This window comes from Botrytis sinoallii (genome assembly GCF_014898435.1).
Source record: "Botrytis sinoallii strain Bc 23 chromosome Unknown BSIN_006, whole genome shotgun sequence".
Taxonomy (NCBI): Eukaryota; Fungi; Ascomycota; class Leotiomycetes; order Helotiales; family Sclerotiniaceae; genus Botrytis; species Botrytis sinoallii.
The window spans coordinates 217,096-233,566 of NW_024066033.1; the positions used below are offsets into that span (position 1 = coordinate 217,096).

Consider the following 16,471-nt stretch of genomic DNA (forward strand, 5'->3'; position numbering starts at 1 on the left):
GTGGTGAAGGTAGATGTTTAGAATACTGATCTTATCATGAGAAGGAACTTCATATCTGTTCGACGGGATATCTTGAAATATATCTTCTTTTGTAAAGCAGAATGATATCTAGTAGCTACGCAGGTTTGGAGTTATCAAGAAAATTCACTGATACTATTTAATACTTGTATATCTTTCTTATGTTTCAAGATTATTATATTTCTGCTCCATCAGGCAGTCGTTCTACCTTCTCTTTCATACTGTTCTAGTGAGTTTATCTCTTGCCGATTGTTAACCTCCCTTGATTTTAAACCCTGAAACATTCACTAATTCTTGCTACTTTTGATAATATCACTTTATGTCTGATCATCAAATTTAGAACTCTGATTATCTGTGGGAACCAGAAAGTTTTACTCAAACACAAGGTACGTCATTGAACTCAGAGTATGGTCACAATGAGAGCGGTCAAGTTGTAGCATCAAATCGTAGTTGCATGACGGTTCATCCTTTCATTTGACAACACCTTTGTGCGCACTATTTCTCATGATACTTTTGGTCCTTTTTGAACTTAAGTCCACAAGTATTGTTTACGGCTGATGTGATCCCCTTTGCTTCAAAATATCATTATCAACTGCTTATATTTCCCTCGTTTCGATGTACCAGAACAACACTCTCCCCAAGGGTGCTCCATCCTTCCTCATCGATTTCATCACCGTGTATTTCCTTGACACCTTCTTCACTTTCAACGGCCAATTTACTCCTCTCTATCAAGCCCCACAAAGTATCAAGATCATGAGCGTTGCTGACACCAGAGTCTCCTGTTTGCGAGATGATATTTTCAAGGTCTTCAACAACATCGCTGATATCCGAACAAAGAGCTTGGTATTCATCATCTCTGCCTTGAACTCCCTGATTATCTTCAAGTTGCAACTTTAGAGATTCAGATATGTGAGATAACTGATGATCTAGATCTCCATTTTGACAGGCCCTTTTAACACATTCACTTGCCTTGGCTTGAATTTGAAACTCTTTGTCTGCTAAGTGATCCGTCGACATGCGCCATCGCTCTTACTGTGCTTCATACCACGGAATGATGCAGTTAGAAAAGCTCAGCACAGCCATTTCAATGGCGAGAACGAGAAGTTGTTTTGTCCAGAAGTTGAGGCCTTCAGATGTCGGGTGATGGATAGAAATGCGCAGGAAGACCTCTATCAAGTATTGAGGAGTGGGTAAAAGAATGAAGATCCATACGGTAGGCCGAGAAGAGTGTTGAAAAGGTATCGAAAAAGATTGTCCCAAACACAATGTAGGTAAATTGCGACATGGTTTATACTCGATAATTGAATCGCAATTATTGGGAGAGATTGATTGGAGAAGGCTCTGTGATGGTGGATGATAAGTCGTTGGAAAATGTGGAGGAAATAAATGGATGAGAGGACATATGTGTAGAAGATGAAATTTGAGGCTCCCTCGGCGGTAATTTTTAAGATGGCATTGTCGCCATCAGGCAGGAGAATCTCAAAGAGGATCTGAGAAGTCGTTGGCTCTGTGCGAACGAACTCAAAATTGTGTATGGACTGAAAATTCATTTTGACGGATTTCGTGCTATGGTTCAAGGTTCAGATCAATTTGATGTTATTGATGGTGCTCGAGGATAAGAAGGCCGTAAGTTACAGGTCATCAACATCTTGCAGGTCTCTGGCAGATTAAAACAGCTGAAGGAGGGGTTTGGTAGGTAGTGAATCTATATTACAGTGTACTAATGTTCTCTTCTGACATTTGGACCTTTTCTTTACGACCGGCAAGGGTCGGCGCCAGATTCATTGCAAGTTAGATCACTACGAAGAATATATTTCTGAGACCCTAGATAAACTGGTAAATATTTTTCTCTTAATACTGAAATTGTATTCTGGTAAGATTGATTTGGAGGATATCATTCACAATAAGGGATTCCTCTATACGGGAGAGGTTTTGAAGTGAATTTTTACCAGAAATATGGGCGTTGATAGCCACTTTGCAAAGTGACTAGCAAGTGCTTAGATGTATTTCCAAACCTTGCTGATCAATCACTCCATGAGTACATTGGACGCACATCTGTAAAGTTTCAATAAAATTCTGACAAAATGCCATATTCAGCACGCCATACCCGCCCCTGGACAGTTCTAGAAGGGCTCCAATATCAGAGGTTGATTATGGTTCGAGGAATTGTATCTGGGAATTTCCCATATTCACTAAATATGTTATCATTACCGGATGGAAACTCGTGCTGAAGGGGTAGTTCATACCTCAACTGTGTGGCGTCATGAATATTTCTCACGATGCGTGCTTCTTTGACAAACTGTGATATGTGGATGGATTATGTTTTGATTTCACGGCTATCTTGATTGGTCTTTAGCGAGTTCAAGTGCATTCTTCAACCAAAACACACATTCTCCTCCTAGCAACATCTTGGCAGTTATGCTACTACTAACGGAATCAACACTCCATTGAAGGAAAATCCCGAAATTCTCGGTACAAGGTCCAATAGAATCTTTATCTTGTGTCAATTCGCCATCAAGCACGAGACTTTGTAGACTGTTTTGATTTTACATTCCCATGTTTGATATTCCGCCCATGGCGGAGATTCATTCCTAACAGCGTTGATCCTCAACAATGGGGGCTCGAATCTGAATCACAACACTGATGATTTTAATATATAATCACGATGCAATTCCATCTTTCCTTCTTCTCGTACATCAGGAACCAACTTGTATACACTCTTTCTTCCAAACAATAAATAGTCTTCAAGACATACCACATTCACTTACTTGAAATTAAAGTTTTTCATCATGAAGACCCAAACAATTCTTTCAATTCTTTTGGCTACGGCCCATCTCGCTGCTGCTCAAGGAGGACCAATCCGTGGACCTGGGGGCACCGATGTTGGAAACAACGGCCCTCAAGGTGGAAACAACGGCCCTCAAGGTGGAAACAACGGTCCCCAAGGTGGAAACAACGGTCCTCAAGGTGGAAACAACGGTGCTCAAGGTGGTAAGTGTTTTAAATTGCGAGGCATTTATGATACGACGTGCTAATAACAGCAGGATGGAGCCCACCACCATCAAAAGAGACTACAATCTCCGAGGCTTACGGATCATCAAACTCCGGAGCAAATCAGCAAGCAGTTTGCGAATGTTACCCAGATGATGGCACTAACGCACCATCTTTGACTGCTGCTATCAGTCGTAAGAGACCCCTTTTTGTTCTGCGTTAGACCACAACTAATATCATGATTTCTAGAGGAACAAGGTGCCAACTCAGACAGTGGTACATCATTCACCCATATCGTAGACACCACTCCTCCTAAGAAACCATGGAAGCGACAACGTGGTGGAGACGACGACGAAGAGGAAGGTCCTGAGGCACAGAACGCCGCCGGAGGATGGAAGCCAAAGCCAAAGCCAACCAAGCCAGAAGAAGCCGCTGCATCAGCATCTGTTGATGCCACTCAAGTCGGTATCAACGCTGCTGGGGGTGCTGGCTCTGCTGCAGGCCCATGGGGAGCTGTCTCCTATGCTGGCCCCGCAATTGGTGCCAACTATCAAGACATCGATGGAAACTGTGTGTGTCCACCAGGTCAATCTCCCCACAAGCCAAAGCCAAAGGGGGATGCTCCCGCAGAGCAAGGTGGTGCAACTAGTCCATCGGGAGGAAAGCCTGATGGCGGAAAGCCTGATGGAGGAAAGCCTGATGGAGGAAAGCCTGATGGAGGAAAGCCTGATGGAGGAAAGCCTGATGGAAACGGAAATGAGAGCGGAAACGGAAATGGCAATGCAAGAACATCCAATTTCATGCCTCAATAATCCCCTTCTGAATGAATACTCAACTTTCTGCAATTGGCTGTAAATAGCTTAGCAAGAACTGACTAACCATATTACAGGCCAACGGTAACCTCAATGGAAACGCCAACCTCAATGCCAATGAGAACCAGAACTTGAATGTGAGCAAATCGCAGATCTCCATCTTCAACAATCACATACTGACCACATCATTCGCAATAGGCCAACATCAACAAGAACGAGAATGTTAACATCAATGGCAACGCTAATGAAAACATCGTAAGTGCACTCATTTCACCGAGATTTCATATCTCTCGTTATGAACAGTTACTAATTTAGATAGAACAAGAACTTGGGACTCAACTTCGGCAGCAACAGCAATGGATGGGGATCATGGTTCGGAAGCAAGGCCGCTGCGGTCGCTGCTGACCCCGCCGCCTCCGGCACTCCAGTCGCCGCCAGCGATGCCTCCGGCATTGTTGGTGCCACTGATGAGTCGTTCGTCCCAGAAGTCTCCACCGGAGACGCTTCCGGTGTTGAGCAATTCACCGGTGCTGGATCCAGCATTACCATCTCCGCGTGGGGATTCCTTGCTGCCGTCTTCGCCATTGCCAACGTCTTGTAGATTGAGTATTAGTATACTTAATCGGTCTCTTCGTTAGTCTGGGGGGTTATTGGGCTTTAATTTTATTTTTTATTCATCGCGGCTTGCATGTTTGGTTTGGGGGTTATTTCGATTCGACAGCAGCACGTCTCTGAGATTGTGTTTGCATTATATTGGAGATGGGCAGATGAGGCATTTTTGTGATTTTTAATCTTAATTGAAAAGCAGTTATTGTTGAATCAATCTGATACCTGTGAATCTTGAGATGACTTTGCGTGATTCGTGATTTCAGTTACATTGCTTGACCTGTGGAAAGTTCACTGGCTTTACACAACGATTCTTCCAACTTTCATCCCTTCAGTACTGTTCTTTGTGATAGGATTTTTAATCGCCACTTCTATGTTCCCATCATCAACTTTCTGTCCTGAGTCAAGCCATGCATGGGACACCATAGTTGAGATAGAACATTCCATGTTTCCTACTTCAAAATTGTCAACTATTCCATCAATGTCGTTTCCAATGCTAGCAACACATTTCAATCAACTTTGATCGGTACTTCACTTTCTACTATAAACTGAGAATTCATCAAAAACTCTCATTGACGACTACCATATGTGGTAATAAATGAATTATTCTTTTATAACAACTTCTCTTGGGGTTATGTGGCCCGGTATGGGATTTTAGTTGCATCGTAGCTTACACAATGGAGCTAGCTAAATTCTTAGACTGCGCTTCTTGAGGGAATTTGATGTCCAATGTCCAAGTGATTTTACTACATCACTCTCCTTGTGCTAACATATACTGTGTGACCAACGAAAATTGTCACCGCTAGATTATAATCAGAAATGGCGAGAATGTTATTTGTGGCATGAGATCATTTATCCAAGATTGACACTTGAATTCATCAACTTTGACTTTAACACAACTCTGGACTGGTTGTCTTTCGTGTAACTTTACTTCCAAGTTCTGGTTTTTCGACCGTGATTCTTCCGGGATATGTGTAGTAATGCTGAGATCACTAGAAACTTGCAAATTTAGGCATTCAAAAGAAAGATCTTGAAATGCATGGTAAATTGGTATCAATACATACAACCTAGAAATCAACAAGAGAAACGGCTAATCGCTGTCCAATACAATAACTTCCGCCTCGGCCTCGCCAATGCTTTCAACGCTCAGAATGTCTCCTGCCTTGACAGCTTCGACAAATGCTCCATCACCCTCTGAAAGAACAGCTCCTTCTCTACCGTCCAATCTGATTTTTGCGTTGCCTCCCTTGGTCATGGGAACGTGGATATAGACTTTTCTGTTCTCGGCACTCTTTGTTGCCCCTCCACCGACAGTCCATTTGAATCTCTTGTCTACTCCAATTATTCCGGCAGCCATGACAAAATCGGCATGTATAGGTATGGTATCTGGGAGTGTTGGTTCTGCAGCGTTCTCCTCTTCTGCAGAAGCACCGGGACCAGCTTTCAATGGTGACAGGATTGGTAAGAACGCTGATCGCTTAGCGTCTTCAGAGAAAGTTTTTGTATGATATCGTGGAGTGAGTGATCTAGCCCAAGGAAGGGCCCAAATTTGAAGGAAGTGAACTTCCTCCTTGGATTCATTTTGTTCCGAGTGCGCAATGCCTGCGGGGCATCTAGTTAGCATAAACTCTAATCATTCAAGGAAATTATAAACATACCACTTCCACCAGTTGTGAACTGAACATCTCCCCTCTTCATTCTGTAGAAATCGTCTCCCTCTTTTCCTTCAGCTCCCTTCTTAATCATACTATCTCTGTGAGTCAATTCTCCACTCAGAATATAGCTGAAGATTTCGGCATCGCGATGAGGGTGTGTAGGGAACCCTGTACCACCGGCGACACGATCTTCGTTGAGGACCCGCAAACTTCCAAAGTTTTGGAATTGGCTGTCATAGTAGTTTGCGAAACTAAATGTGTGGTAAGAGTTGAGCCATCCGTGATCAGCATGGCCACGAGCCGAGGATCTTCGAGGGGTAATTTTAGCGTGTGAAAGTGCTTTGGACATTGTTGATTTGATAGCAGATGAAGTGCTCATAGAAGGTTGAGTTGTAAGTATGTCAGTTTGTATTTCGGTCGCTGATCTGTTGTTCGTGAACAATTGAAAGATCTGTGATAGTGGAGTGCTGCTATTGTAGAAGAGTATTGAAATTGATGCAATGAAAATGGAGGACAAGAGAATGAAGAGCTTCATATATAGACTTCCAGCACGTCTGCTGGAATGTGAGAGATAAAGAAAGATATACCTTACATGAAGATGAGGAAATAATTACTTATTGATTTTAGATTTATTTCTTTGATGATTTTATAACTTACTGATAGACATTGGACTAGTCGCTGTGGATTGATTTTTGATGCTGATGAAGGTTATTGTCAGCAACTATTCAGCAGACTAATGACGGATGCGCTAATCTTATTGGGTTAGCCTACCGAGCACAGTGAATGATATCATCAAACACGTGAATACGCGACTGGCACAAAGTCATGTTCATTGATATCGCGTCTTCATCTAGGTAAAGTCAATTCAATTTGTGAACACAATACTTTACCGTTATCACAATCGCTCAACGTGCTTAATACATCTGATTCAAGGCAAGTCGCCCAAATGAGGTCTTGTTCGATTATCTGCTAACAATTGTGATAATGTTTCAGACTCCGAATGTCATAACAGTATTGCTGTTCATTCTTGATATCTGTAAAAGGATTCAACTCGTGATCAACAATGCCTGGAGATTCTGAAATTTGGGAGGTCAGTGATGATTCCTCCACATCGGGAACTGACACGGAGAACGATTCACCTCCTACTGTTGACAGATCTCGCAGCAGCTTGAATACACCTTTTGTGACAACCCAAGAAGATGCATTTGTGAAATTGAAAACAAATCTCCGGGACCATTTTGATAATATAAGCATTGGTACTACATTCTCCCACCAAGGTATCCTTCCGAACGCACCCAATCCAGGAATTTCTCTTCACGGCTATGGTACAATTGAATTCCCGCTCACTGATCATGACTTTGAAAGAATAATGGCAGCAAGCGATTCAGAATCTGGCGAGTCCTCTGGAGATACACTTACTCCTTCTCATGTGTATACCATTCCCGGCAACAAGATCGCTACGAGAAACCCCGCTTGGACATCAGTGGTTCAATCTATAGTAGAAAAAGTGAAGATTGGGCTGGGATTGGAGAATAAGAGTGCTCATGCAGAGCTGTGTGCTCTCGTGTATCACTCACCTGGAAGTACCGCAGAGATTACCAAGTAAGTTCTGAGGTCCCCCAAAGCTTAACGGGCTCTAAAAGAAATGTAGCTCGGTTGTGATGCCATCTAGACACAACTTTGGAATATTAGACATCATTCTGCCATCTGCTAGAGGAAGCGAAAAGTTCATTCTTGAACACAATGGGAAGAAACTCCAATTACACAACAACGGATGTTCCGAATGGGACTGCTCATTTCTCTCATGGGTTGTGATACCCTTCTTGCATTGCTAGTAATCCAAACTAACCATTCTAAAGTTCACAGATATATCGGTTAAGAGTAAATCATTATCTTCAGACCACCGCCTTATCCTCAGGTATGATCTTCAGCATACCATACCGGAAGAGACTAGTGAGTGGAACTAAATTATTTGATGTCCTTTTCCAAGCCTCTCATTTGCTTTCATGTTTTCGACATCGTATTCCTCCTTAAGCAAGAGAAATAATCAAGTCAAGGGTCCAAATATCTTCTGACGTACCATATCTTAGGTTCCGCTACAGCTATAGAAGCCTCATTGTCTAATCTACAAAGCATATTGCAACCCTGGACAAGAGACCGCGTGTTAGTCCCACAAGATATACTGGGATATGTGCTTTCAGAAGCCGACCAATCTGATATTTCCCTTCATAAGCTCCGTGGAAAGGATCGTCTTGTTGTCAATCAACTCAAGGAAGTCTGCGCGGGAAGCAATTTTGAGCTCTACTTTGCAACATTACAGAAAGAAGCCAGTGGCCCAGCTGAATCGTCTGGAGATGACTATTATGGTTACGATGAATCAGTCGACAAAAGTCACGTCATGGTGGAAGTTGAAGAGGAATCATTACACCTCACCAAACTTGTGAATCTCGATGGTGAACTGCTACGTGCAGATTGTGGGTTTCTTGATGAAGTAAACCTCATCAACGATGACGACCCTTTTGACGGTGCCTGCACGGATACAGAGAACTACGATGATGAATACATGACAAAATATTATGGTGCTCCTGTAAGTTCACTTGCTAATAATTATAGACAGTCAGACGGCTGACAGTGCAAAGATGGTAGTCCTCATACCTCGAGCTTCTCGATTCCAATTCATGTTAGGCAAATTAAATAAATGGGACAGTGACAGAAACGAATGTGTCCTCAAGTATATGGCAGATCTGGGGGAAATAACTTCCGAATCCCCTGCCGCTGACCGGGAAGACATGAAAAAAGTATGCGAAATAGTACTTGCGAAAAGCGAAAGCGGTTGGCCGAGTAATGTCCTATCGGGGTTCTCGCATAGGGTATATCTCTTGGTAATCAGCTCGATAATAGACCTTGATGACAAAGTACTCCTTGAACGCACGTTACCAACTTGCTTCTCAGGTCCTGAGTATCAGCCGTTACTAGATAAATTAAGGGAGAAAAAGGGACCTCTATGGATGCTGGCTAGGTATGTTTCAATCAGAAGTGCTAATGGTGACTTGCTAACAGTGGTATTAGAGCCGAATCATATATTGCTGCGATTCCCGCTCTCGGTAGTCGGTGCAAAGCGATTGAAAATCTATCTCAATATCAAATGGAGACCGATTGGTCCTCCAATCAATATGAATTAGCATTATCGGCATGTGCCCCATCTCTGGGTGTATCTGATGTGGCACAATTGATTCAAGTAGCAAGAGTATTGTCTGAGAAACAGATCATCGAAATTTATGCCCCTTATGATTATTTATCGAGAACCTCCACTAATTGACGTCAGTTTCCTTCCAGCCATCAAACCGTGTTTGAATAAGCAACAAATGCTGTGCTCAATCTTGACGCATATCTCAAGAAGTCTCTCATTAAGCAAACGCACACCGCTGCCACTTGATCTAGTGTTTAAAGAAATATTAGCAACTAATATTGGTAGATTGGAGTTATTGAATCTCAGAGACTGGCCAGACGATATTTCCTCAACAGAAGGCGAGGCAGGCTACCATGTCAGATACGCACTAGGTAAAACGTGGCAACAGCGGAAGTATCGGAGCATAGCCCTCGTTGTTTGTCTGGCTTACCAAAAAGAGATGTTCCTCGAGCTCGAGTATCTCTTCAGAGGACTTTGCGACCAAGTTCAGTCTGTAAAATGGGCTTCTTTTAATGATACATTCATGCCATTCCTCGAAGCTCTGGCTAATTCTATACGCGATGTTATCCCGACCGCATTCAATGCACCATTATTCAAGCAACTTTTTCAGACTATTGTCGGCTCGTATGTCATACGTTATCATGAAGAAAAGCCTGTCAAGCCCGTAAGATGGACTCGCGACATTCGAGGATGCAACTCGAACTGCCCAGACTGCAGATTACTAGATCAAGTTTTATTAGACCCTACTCGAAAAAAGTATGTGTTCTATTTAAACGCACAACGAAGACAGCATTTGGAAAATCAACTTTCCTCAGATGTCCAGAATGGGCTCATCAAGACTTCTATTGTTAAAGATCGTACCCCGCATGGTTTGGTTATGGAAAAGACTCGCGATGTTTTTGCCCACAAATTACGGAAATGGTCCCTGGCAGCAAAAGAGTCAACGCTACGTATCGAAATGCTGGGTGGAGATGTAATAGATATCCTGTCAGAGGAGCATTACGAGACGCCATTACCTAGTATGGCAAAAGCATCCGACGATAATATTCAGCAGGCCAAGAAAGACATTGCTACAATCACATCTAAATACCGAGCCACCATAGGACCCCAAAAGTCTTCTTCGCGCGAGACTTTGGCTTCATCCAGTGGCAATACGATTAGTGGTTTTGGCATAGGCGAGAAGAGAGGCTTCTCTTCAGATGTTTCCGCCTCAAGTGGAAGTTCTGTATCTGATGAAACACAAGCAAAGCGACTTCCAGCATGGAATCAATGGCGAGAGCCCAACAAGTAATTACTTTGCCGTTATATCATGAATGTTGTTAGCATCAAGAGTGCTCTCTTGGAAAAATATCAGCCTCTCATATTTTCTACAATAATCGAAGGGTTTGAAATCTTGAGTTCTTCGTTGCAGGCTAGAATCTATTGTATGCTATGTAGGATATGTGCAGGGGAAATGGCATGTATTATTGTTCTACGAGAGATACGTAGGTTAGCTAGGATTGGTGGGCAAACAACTGATGCGTATAACTATGTAGCAACCATTTATTGGAGTTATAAAAACTTCGTTAACAAAAATTGTTGTGCAGTCTGATGTAAAAATTGTGCAAAGTACACCTATGACATAGCAATGAAAGTCCGAATTTTGGCAATGAAGTAATCCCTCAGACAGATTCAGCTGACTGAAAAGGCGGACTTGTGTCTCAACTTCCCCACACCTATAGTTTCGACTCGTTTTTGCCCCATACAGGCATATCCAATTCTGTTGTGCAAAGAATGAAAGTATCCTTCAAACTTCCCACCCTATGTCTGTGATTTACTTCCTGATAATCTTCACTAGCCAACATATCTGCAAAATGTTCAATGCTTGGATAATGTGCCACGGCAACTTCATCCCATTCACCTCTTTCTTTTGAGTCTCCCTCATGTATCACAGTTCCCACTATTTTGGCAATACCACCTCGTTTCGAACCAATGGACTTTGCAAATTCAGCTCCATATTTCAAATATTCGTCTTTGAGCCCAGGTTTGAATGCTAGGAGATTGAGCATAGAAACTGCACCTCGCCCTTCTTGGTTTCTATAGGTTTTGATCCATTCCATTAATGGAGGAGAAAGCTCGAGGGACTGAGCCGAAGCTTTCGCGCGATAGTTGTTTAAGCTTCCTGTTAGGGGCGGTGTGTCTTCAGGTCGTGGATCAAGCAGTCTTCTATTCTTCGACGCAAAATCATGAAGTAATCGTGAAGGTATTCCAGCTGTCACCTGCCATTGATGAAGGATAAGCTTTTGTAGTGAGGCTGGAAGAATGTCTGTATTGGGCAAGATCATCAGAATATCCCAATGGATATTACGTGCGATAAGTGGGTCGATCGATATGGATGTCGGAAGAACGATCCAACGCACAACCCGCCCAATTGTGAGTGGGGTGAGAGAAGTCGTTGAAAGGGCTGAGAGGAAATCGGCAACGGTGACGGAGAGAGAAAGCAGATGAAGTGTGCAGGCTGGCATGTTTGCTGTGTTGTATGGGTAGGCTAGATATGGTATATGCCACCAATGTGTATTAAATCATATACTAGGCACCTCGTATGGTATGTATGAGAGGACAACGATACAATAAAGGATCTAGAAGACAATGAAGGGAGATGTTGAAGTTACCTACTCGAGTAGTAGGAAGATAATGCGTCGCGGAGCTCATCATAACAAGCCCAATCCAACGGTATGATGCCGATGCCCCTCACTAGATAAGGCCTAAAATTGAGAAAACCGAGGCACAGACAGCCCCTTCATTTTCATTTGTCCTTTCCCCCAGCCCTTCAAGCCATTCAATCAAGCATCAACATCAACCCATTGAGTCTGAAAGCTTTAGGAATTCCTTGCTCAATGGCATACCGGTATGGCTTCAAGTGAATTGAGATGATGGACAATCAAATCAATGGACCAAAGTAGTTGATGTCTGTGTGTAAAGTATATACTCTACGATACTAGCTAAGAAGTATCTCATGATGGAATTAGTTTCCGCAATGTTGTTCTCACATGCATCCAAGGCGACTAGGATAAGCATCGATGGAGCTAATCACGGTTATCACTAGGTCAACGAATAGGAAAAACTTCCCTTCATGTCAATAATGATCATGGCTGGTCTGGAACTCGTGTTTATCGTGTTTATCGTCAGAACGGGGCTGGAGACTGGGTCACACTAATGTTTTCATGAAGATGTTTTGTATCACTTACTGTTCAATACAGACGAAGTTTACATCTGAACGACAGCAGCATACTTCAATTGAGACCTGACTGACAAGAGGGCTGGCTCGAGGAGAATCAGTGCTGAGCTGCACAGCTCTCCACTCTCAATTTGCAATTCTTACTGGCGACAATAATGTGATTGACATCGACAAGTAAAATAGCCTCCGCCAGCATATTTATTTTCCAACCTTCATTTTCAGATTCATTTTCAAATTGAGATTCAGGTTGAGATTCAGATTCAGATCAAGCATGAAACCCGATTTATCGCCTGTCCTTTGGACATTGATAAGTCTCACAACTATCGCAAATTCGCAGACCTTACCATACAATCCTACCACGATACTTCTTCCATCGAGCGCAAGCCAAAGGAACGACACTGCGTTTATCTTCCTCGTCGCCTCCGAATCAGACACTCGACCTGAGTTTTTATCTCTAAATATATCTTCAACCTTGTTCGCTTCCAATCTCACATTAGAACCCTTCGCACCTAATCTTTCGTTTCTCGACAACAATACTGCCTTTATACCTACGATTGGGACGGACGGCGAAATTTCATTGCTTACTGGTTCTTGTTCAGAATCTGCCAGCACTGAGCTATGGACTTATACACCTGGAAATGAGGCTGTCGGGAATGGGACGTGGGCGAAAGAGACGACCATTGTGGCCAGCGATGTCTCCTCTGCTGGTCGCGCAGGCGCGCAATTTTTGTCGGGTGGATTCCAGTTCTCTACATTAGTTAATGCGAATGCTACATATACGGATATCTATATATATGGTGGCATGTGTCCCAGTTCTTCGGCGAATATATCGACATGGCAATCGAACGCGAATTATACGAACCATATGATGCGAATATCACCTGGATCGACAGATTCGTACAGTTTGGATTTAACTGCTAATAGAGGAGCACCTGTTGCTGAGGCGGGATTTACTATTACGCCTCTACTTCCTGCGTATTCGAATGCTTCGGGGATTATGACACAAACTCAGAATTTTATACTTCTTGGTGGACATACACAAGGCGCATTTATAAACATGAGCCAAGTTGCTATTTGGAGTCTTCCCGTGGAGAGTTGGAGTTTCGTCACAATCGACCCACCATCCTTGACAGAGAGTTCCAATACAGAATTGACAGTAAAAAGTTCAGTAACCAGTGTCGATAGTCGTTCAGGGCACACGGCAATTTTGACAGAAGATGGATCTAAAGTCATTGTTTTGGGCGGATGGGTTGGTAGCGTTAATCAAGCTGCCGATCCACAATTTGCTATATTGGAACTTGGGACGGGCTATGGAGGAACTGGTCGATGGAAATGGTCGGTACCTGCGGATCAGCCATTTGGAGATGGTATTTATGGGCACGGTGCAACAATGCTTCCTGGAAACGTTATGATGGTACTGGGTGGATTTAATATAACAGCCACCAATAATATGAAGAGAGCTGTTGACACAACTGTCCAACCCATGTTTTTCAATGCTACAAGCTCCACTTGGATTTCGAACTACACCAATCCAGCATATGTCGCGACTAATGCTCGAAGCAGTTCTTCATCATCGGATTCCTCAAAAGTCGGCCTTGGCGTAGGACTCGGATTGGGTATCGCTGCATTCATTGCTATCGTTGCAGGACTTAGTTGGTGTTTGATTCGCTGCAGGAAGAAGCGTAGAGATTCGAGGCATGAGAGGAGGGAAAAAGACCTCAGGTCTCTTGGCTACAACGCAGCCACTGCATACCCAGGCCCACAGGAAATATATCAAAATCATGACTATTCTGATCGCCAAAATCATTATCATGACTCGGGAAACGCAGCGGGGGGATATGGAAGCCTGTATGCAGGCGAATATCGCGCGGGAGAGATTGGCTCTCCCACGCTTCAACCTCGGCAAATGCCCAGGAAAGCTGTACGAAACAATCGAGGCCTTTACCAGCCTGCTTCGACCTTCGACCCTGGTTCAGTAGCTGGAAATCCTAGAGCAGCCAATATTGGTGCAGCTGGGCCGATACATCCTATATACGAAGCAGACGAGGACGCTGATATTATTTCCCCTATTGAAATTGGTATTGCTCTTCCATTCGAAGAAAGCGACGCTTATTTTGGTGCGAAGCGACGGTTGGATCCATTTAAAGATCCAGTTACTCAAAATTATTCAGTACCTGTACAATCCAACAGCCAAAATGTCACCATGCCTGTCCCAGAATCCCCGGCGCAAGAACGAGAACGTGAGATCGAAGCATGGGTTGCAGACTGGGCGGCTGCAGATGCCCTCCTTCACGCTCAAGCCAGATCGCATTCAACTGTTGGGAGAAGTTCTCCTTCTCGACGGGCAAACTTGATCACAGCGACTGGTCCAGCCTCTGTTTCAGGGGAACTTTCTGAAGACAATGCTCGAACAGCCAGTAACCTCAGCGAGCAAAGTATGGCTCCCACCGCTGCTACTTTAAGTCGGTCAGGATCCAGTTCCCTGGGAACAAGATCAAATTCACTTCGAGGCTATTTAACATACGCAATGAATACCATTAGTTTAGGAAATGCTACTCTGAGTCCGATGCCCGACAGCCCTGTCGCACAAAATGCCCAGATTTGCCCTCCGGGGAGTTCCGGTAGCGAAAATACCGGTTCAACTTACACCACCGCTCATACGCAATCTAGCTTTCCTACCCTGCAGGCAGAAGCAGCAACATTACTCCCTCGTCCAGAGCAGTTTTCTGACAGGGGGCCCCCGTCTCCCACTGAGTCCTCTTCCAAATCATCACCGCACACACCCACTAGGATGCCACATGATTACATCGGCAGTCCATCAAAGAACAAGCACATAGGCCTTGGTAGACGTGGATGGTTGGGAAGTCTACGCAAAGCTTTCAGACCTGAAGGTGATACTGCGGCGGAAACTAGTCTTGCAGATAGAGAGCCAATTCCTCCTCCAATCGGTGTTGATAACTCGCCAAGAAGAACTGTGAGTGCTGGTGCAGCTTTATGGAGGAGGAAACAGGGTAGAGGGGACTGGGAGGATAGTGAGAACATTGGTGCCAAGCGTGGGAGATCTAGTTCATTTGTTAATGGCGGTCGGTCGAGTGTACAGATTTCAAGGACTAGTGAGGCTAGAGGGCTTGTAAATGGGATCGATGAAGATGATGAAGAATGGGATATTGAAAGAGCGATTGAGGATCGGGTGGTACAAGTCATGTTTACCGTGCCCAAGGAGAGATTGCGCGTCGTCAATCATGATGTTCGTGAAGATTTGAGCGAGGGAGGGAGTATGAGAGGAAGAAACATAGGAGCTAGTGGAAGCGGAACTCTAAGTCGAACCCCTAGTGAAATCTTGAGTATCGAAGATGGCAATAAATTAGCTAAAACGGAAAGCGCTGAAAGCGGGAGGAGCAAGGGACGGGTAAAAGGCAAAGGAAAAGTGTCGGAATTGGTGGAAATGCTCGAGGGTCGTAGTAGTCCTGAGCGTCCGTGAGTTTGTATTTGTACTTTTCGGATACGATGTGTATGATTGATGTTTTTATGCGACTTAGGGCATGATTATGACCCTCTTTTGATTTTTAGCGGCATTGGGTATGAGAGGTGGCTGGGTTCTGTCCGCTTTTAGGTACTAGAAATGCGTTTCTCCTGGGATGATTTGTGCTTAAGTTGAAGACTACATACCCGTTGGACAAGATTCTGCTTTGAGGTGCATGATTGAGATTTTCTATCTGTCAGTCACTACTAATTTATTGTTCATGTATGTAATTAAATCTAAGAGATTTGGAATCAAAAAGATGTATTTAGATTCACTTACGGTCTACAAACAAGATTGTAGGATGTTACATTATTCAAGAATCCCAAGGAGGCTGAACTTTGAAAATCCAACAGTTTGAGGTGGATTGTGTAGTATCATCAACGTCAAACTGAGTTCTAGTGGAACCAGTCTTGATATCATTGAAAATTTCAAGCTGCTTGTGGCTTCCGAGGCCCAACG

General features: G+C 43.7%; 5 protein-coding genes across 5 annotated transcripts; 3 read left to right on the forward strand and 2 right to left on the reverse strand.

The window, feature by feature from the left end:
- Positions 1–2,807: 2,807 nt before the first annotated feature.
- On the forward strand, positions 2,808–4,422 carry EAF02_003960 (uncharacterized protein; the record flags this gene model as incomplete). Its single annotated transcript, XM_038900008.1, has 6 exons — positions 2,808–3,009; positions 3,063–3,203; positions 3,259–3,791; positions 3,899–3,958; positions 4,020–4,076; positions 4,141–4,422. The coding sequence occupies 6 exons, from the start codon at positions 2,808–2,810 to the stop codon at positions 4,420–4,422; spliced, it is 1,275 nt and encodes a 424-aa protein (XP_038759715.1).
- Positions 4,423–5,455: 1,033 nt separating this feature from the next.
- EAF02_003961 (uncharacterized protein) lies at positions 5,456–6,737 on the reverse strand. Its single transcript, XM_038900009.1, has 2 exons — positions 6,086–6,737; positions 5,456–6,029 (listed from the first exon to the last, which is right to left on the reverse strand). Exons 1-2 carry the CDS (start codon positions 6,615–6,617, stop codon positions 5,518–5,520), a joined length of 1,044 nt encoding a protein of 347 aa, XP_038759716.1. The 5' UTR covers positions 6,618–6,737; the 3' UTR covers positions 5,456–5,517.
- A 199-nt stretch (positions 6,738–6,936) lies between these two features.
- EAF02_003962 (uncharacterized protein) lies at positions 6,937–10,067 on the forward strand. Its single transcript, XM_038900010.1, has 7 exons — positions 6,937–7,015; positions 7,076–7,684; positions 7,734–7,893; positions 7,942–8,035; positions 8,173–8,669; positions 8,722–9,101; positions 9,152–10,067. Exons 2-7 carry the CDS (start codon positions 7,146–7,148, stop codon positions 9,399–9,401), a joined length of 1,920 nt encoding a protein of 639 aa, XP_038759717.1. The 5' UTR covers positions 6,937–7,015; positions 7,076–7,145; the 3' UTR covers positions 9,402–10,067.
- Positions 10,068–10,987: 920 nt separating this feature from the next.
- EAF02_003963 (uncharacterized protein) lies at positions 10,988–11,776 on the reverse strand (the record flags this gene model as incomplete). The annotated part of the gene is made up of 1 exon (XM_038900011.1): positions 10,988–11,776. The coding sequence occupies one exon, from the start codon at positions 11,774–11,776 to the stop codon at positions 10,988–10,990; it is 789 nt and encodes a 262-aa protein (XP_038759718.1).
- Positions 11,777–12,760: 984 nt separating this feature from the next.
- Positions 12,761–15,970, forward strand: EAF02_003964 (uncharacterized protein; the record flags this gene model as incomplete). Its single annotated transcript, XM_038900012.1, has 1 exon — positions 12,761–15,970. The coding sequence occupies one exon, from the start codon at positions 12,761–12,763 to the stop codon at positions 15,968–15,970; it is 3,210 nt and encodes a 1,069-aa protein (XP_038759719.1).
- Positions 15,971–16,471: the final 501 nt, after the last annotated feature.